This window comes from Tachysurus fulvidraco, chromosome 22 (assembly GCF_022655615.1).
Source record: "Tachysurus fulvidraco isolate hzauxx_2018 chromosome 22, HZAU_PFXX_2.0, whole genome shotgun sequence".
Lineage (NCBI taxonomy): Eukaryota > Metazoa > Chordata > Actinopteri > Siluriformes > Bagridae > Tachysurus > Tachysurus fulvidraco.
Genome location: NC_062539.1, coordinates 2,283,342 through 2,288,588, shown reverse-complemented (window position 1 = coordinate 2,288,588; position 5,247 = coordinate 2,283,342). Strand labels below are relative to the sequence as shown.

Here is a 5,247-nt window from a genome sequence, read left to right as displayed (position 1 = left end):
TCAACATGGAGCCCCTTCAGGAAGGAACGGTGCATTTGTTAGCTAGTTATTGAACAACACGTCATGATTGAACCCTTTTTGCAGTAACAAATGATTTTATCACCACGAGTCTGATCTACGAGTGGATCATCCTCCACGTCTCCACTAGCTAGTGGACCCCAACTCTTGTAGTCTATTGCGCGGCCGGGCACCTTGTCCTCCCTCTTCCCACGACCCACGCCTAGCTCCGACCCAGCCTCGCACATCGCATACCGCTCGCTCGCTTATGTTGGGGGGGTCCCCTCTGGCATATGGTTTTGTTTTGGGGGTCTATTCATTCCCCAGCGCTGCCTCCCCGCCCCGTACATGCATGCGCACGGACAGGCGCGTGGGAAAATTCTCCCAGAACAGAACCATCCCGCCAACACTAACTGTATGCTCGCTAACCTTCATTTACGAAGTGGTCCTGTCTGAAACAGATTTATTTGTCTTTTTTAAAGATCCGGTTACTATAGAAACGCTAACATATTACAAAGAGCTCTTAAATAGAAACCTGGGATTTCTAGCTGCACAAACATCAGACCTGCTAATCCAATCAACTCCTTCTCTCCTGACCAATCAGACTCCACAGTGCTACTGGAACCTGTACACCTATTACCTGATTTGTGCTTTTGATACAGAAACGATCTGATAGTTTGGTGTTGTTTTGTTCCACAGTCTGCATGTACCGGGAGCCTTCGCTGCACGAGATCGAGGAGAAGCATCGCTCCAGGAAAAGCTCAGGAACTCCAGCCATGAACGGAGGCAAAGCAGTGAACCAGAACTCTACATAGCAGGACCTGGACATGCAACAATAACAACAACAACAACAACAACAACAACAACAACAAATCCACACACACAAAAAAACACACACACACTCACACATCACCTGCTGAAGAGAACAAGCCTTCAGAAAAACACCATGGAACTCAGCGCTCAACCGATACGACCAAGTCTCACCTGTGAAAAGTGTTCGATACCAAGACATGCTTTCGGAGGAGGAAGAGGGGGTGAGGAAGGGGGAGGGGCTTTATTCTGCAACCGGGGAAAAAGCCGCCAATCAGGGCTCGAACTCTCCTTTTATGCAACGAATCGATGATGACGATCGAGTCAGTTCTGAATCAATACTGTGTAGACAAAAGCGGGCTTTAAAAAGCGGGCTTCTCTCTCTCTCTCTCTCTCTCTCTCTCTCTCTCTCTCTCTCTCTCTCTCTCTCTCTCACATACCTTCTCTTGTATTATTAGTTTTGAAGACAACAATATCTTCTCCTTCTCCATTCATCCTCTTGTTTGTGTTTTTATCCAGACTGCACATGCTTAAACAAAAATCATCATCGTCATCATCATCGTCATCATCACAATTCTTATTAATCAATCAATTAACTATTATTTAACTTGCGAAACTAAACAAATCGACAGCGGTGTCAGTTTGTGACTGTGTTAAAATCGTACTTAAAAAAAATTGGCCTGTAGGTTATGAAGGGGAAATGGGGATTTGTTATTGTTTGTTTATTTATTTATTTATTTATTTATTTATTTATTTATTTATTAATCTGTCTTCCTGGATGCTTAAGCAGGCTTGCAGCGAAGCTTGTGAGATGCGTTCAGCTGCAGCAATCATGTTCGTTTGCCTGCTTGTTGCTTTGTTTGTTCGTTTGTTCATTTCATGCAGAGCTGCTGTCTGTCTTGAAAAAGCAATATCGTTTTGATTAAAGTGCAGTCACATGAGACGTCGTTCTCCACCTGCTTCGACCTGGAACAAACTCGGATGGACGCCCTGGTGTAAATAGCTACAATTTGGATTTCGTCCCCAAATCTTCCTGGTATTCTTCTAATCCCTGATGAGCACTACTGAGCTGGAGAAAAAAATAAGAAATCTTCGCTGCGCCAGCATAAGCCTCACCCAACGGCGAAATACCTCTTCTCCCAAACGTTCTCCAACTCAGGAAGCCCTGATCTAAGAAAGGTCTAGCGTTTTTTTTTTCTTCGCCAACCCGCTCACCCCGTCTGGGCCAAAGCACAAAGACTGGCCTGTAGGCTGTAGGTGTGGACGGGGGAGTGGCTGGGCATGTGGTGGGCGGGGTTTGTTTGGGTGTCACAAACAAGCCAAGTTCCAGCAAAAAAAAAAAAGTTCTCCGTTTGAGAATCTCCGCACGTTATTCACCAGTCTTCCACTAGGGGCAGCAGTGAGCGCTGAACCCGAGAGTCTGCCACAAAAGAGGTGACGAAAATCATTTTATTTATTATTTTATTCTTGCAAAGGACTCAAAAACGCATGAATCAGGAATGCTGTGTTTCTTCTTAACCTAGAGTAGACATGCGAGGGGATTTTGTGCGTGTGAGGGTGTGTGTGAGGGTGTGTGTGTGAGAGGGTGTGTGTGAGAGGGTGTGTGTGAGGCGGAGGGTGGGATTCTTAGGACATGAATGATGAGCGTACTGTCTCAGGACAGATACTGAACGATGAGGATGAGGCTAATTAAAACGGCGAGATTGTTTTATCTTTCTTTCTTTCTTTTCTTTCTTTCTCTCTCTCTCTCTCATTTCTTTTCTTTTCTTTTCTTTTTTTGCCGTGTAAAAACAGAAGTTTATTTTTCATGTTTGCGGATGTTTTCACCTTTACCAGAACATTATGATATAAATATGAATATGCATTATGAATTATTATGAGATGTACAAAAAAATATGCATTGACATTAAGAAGAATGAAGTTAGAGATTGTTCAAGAATAAAGGTATGATAATAAGCTTTCACTCTGGTCCCAGGATTTATTTATTTATTTATTTATTTATTTATTTTGTATATCTTTTTTATTTATTTTAAATGCTAAGAAGGAAAGTATTTACAGTCTAATGAAAACGAGACGTCAGTTAAAGCTCAGCTCTGCTTGTCTCATCCCGTGTGTAAGGCTGGAAATTAAAGTGCCAATCCACTGTGTGAATTTTTTTGGGGATGGTGTTCCTGTGCCCTTCATCCTCCCGTTGTCATGGAAACAGACTTTTTCTCCCGAGAATGAGAATGATTTCGTGTCTGACTTGTACCGTTTGTGTGTGTGTGTGTGTGTGTGTGTGTGTGTGTGTGTGTGTGTGTGTGTGTGTGTGTGTGTGTGTGTGTGGGCAAGAAAATGTGTGTATGTCCATATTACAAATGAGCTGCTCACCTCAACGCCAAGCTCCAAATGTTATGTCAGGTTCCTCTAATGGCACTGTGTGTGTGTGTGTGTGTGTGTGTGTGTGTGTGTGTGTGTGTGTGTGTGTGTGTGTGTGTGTGTGTAAATGGGGGAGTGTATTTTCTCCTCTCGGAGATGCTATCAGACAGCTCAGTTCCTTCATTGACCCCCTCTGGTGCAGTCGGAGGTAAAACACGCAACGAAGGTCACGAGCGACCGCGAGGAGATGAAAAAACGAGCAGAAACACAGCTAGAGTTTAGAAAAGTTTCGTTTTTAATTAGAAAGATAAGAAATTTAACAGGAGAGACATTTTTTCTGCTACAGTTTACATCCCAATTTAAACTGATTCATAGCAAAATAAATAGAAATTGAAATATCATTATTTTTAAAATTAGGAATAAATATATTATTAATTTTTAACTGTTATTTTTATTCTGGATTTTCATTTTATTTATTTCATCATTTATATTTTATTGTTTTTTTTATTTCTTTATATAGAAATCTTATTCGTAAAGCTGCTTTGAGACAACATCCATCGGTAAAGTCAAAAGAATTTTGAAATTTGAATTTAAAGAATCGACCTTCTATCGTATATCGTATATCGACCTTATATCGTACTTTCTATCCATTTCTTATTCCGTTTAATGCTGTCCAAGTTCCTTTATCGCTTACGTTATAGCAGCTACAAACGATCGTACTGTCGCAAGCCCAAAGTTTATCAATGCCTTAATACGTTCATTTCGCTTTGATGAAATGTTTCAATGATGTTAAAGACTATCAGTTAACCTTCTACTTGTTAAGGCACAGTATTCATATTCATCCCTGATTATTTGTTTGGGTGTCACAAACAAGCCAAATTCCAGCAACAAAAATGTTCTCCGTTTGAGAATCTCCGCACGTTATTCACCGGTCTTCCACTAGGGGCAGCAGTGAGCGCTGAACCCGAGAGTCTGCCCCAAAAGAGGTGACAAAAATCATTTTATTTATTATTTTATTCATGCAAAGGACTCAAAAACGCATGAATGCTGTGTTTCTTCTTAACCTAGAGTAGACATGCGAGGGGATTTTGTGCGTGTGAGTGTGTGTGATGAAATGTTTCGACGATGTTAGCGACTATCGGTTAACCTTCTACCTGTTAAGGCACAGTATTCATATTCATAACTGATTATAAAAGCTTATTATTACATCCTGAGATTTTGCTCCTTATAGAATGACGGAAAAATCTTCCTGGATAGATTTAGTCTCTCCTCATGCACGACTGGCTCTGTTCGTCGGATCGCTGGGGAAACCGAGAACAGATTAGCTGATTGCTTTTTTGAGCTGATGAAGGACTTTTGGAATTTTGTACAAGGCATCCAACTTTTACTACTGCGGTGGTATTGATGTAAGCGCTTGTATAGCTGTAAGGCTTCGGACAGAGCCGATAAGTGAGGCCCTGGGGTCTGCTAAACATAAGTCTACAGCACCGGCTGAGAAAAAAAACAGAGATACACAACAAAAGGAGAGCAATAAATAAGGATAGCAATAATCCCGAGGTTTCCCTGCGATAAACTCTGCAGCCGTGGATCTGACAAGATCTGAACGGGGAGAAAAAAGCATGAGGGAGAAAGAAATCATATAACAAACGTGTTCCGTGGTTAAGAGACCCTGGATAAACGGTGTTGAACCCTCACAAGGGTCTATAACAGATAGATATACACCTACAAATAACTGAGGATCCTGGAAACCTGAAGGTAGAAGGTAGGACAGAAACATTAAAGTACTTGCATGGAGGAAGATAAAGGAAGAAGAAGAAGGAAATCAGAGACTGATATCTGTATGCCAAAGCTGCCGAGATCAGCACATGGAAACCTTGGAAGAAAATTGGACATTTAGAGCCTTTCATTGTTCTTTATTCCCTCAGAGCCAACGTTGAAATATTTAAAAACAATCAGTGTTTCCTTTTAGACAGATTTTCAGGTAGAACCTTATCAGAAGCCCAATGAACCTTTAACAAACCCACAAAGATCATTTTTTCAAACAGTCACCCGAGTAGCCAGAAGATAGCTGACATGTTCTAG

The 5,247-nt window shown here is 41.4% G+C and overlaps 1 protein-coding gene across 8 annotated transcripts in view; it reads left to right on the top strand.

The window, feature by feature from the left end:
- Positions 1-1,244, top strand: part of fgf12a (fibroblast growth factor 12a) — a 51,169-nt gene extending 49,925 nt beyond the window's left edge. For all 8 annotated transcript variants that reach the window (XM_047806679.1, XM_027158324.2, XM_047806678.1 and 5 more), the window contains one exon: positions 697-1,244. In XM_047806679.1, the coding sequence (XP_047662635.1) occupies positions 697-812 (116 nt within the window). In that variant the 3' untranslated portion in view covers positions 813-1,244. The remainder of the gene's footprint in view (positions 1-696) is intronic.
- The last annotated feature ends 4,003 nt before the right edge of the window (positions 1,245-5,247 follow it).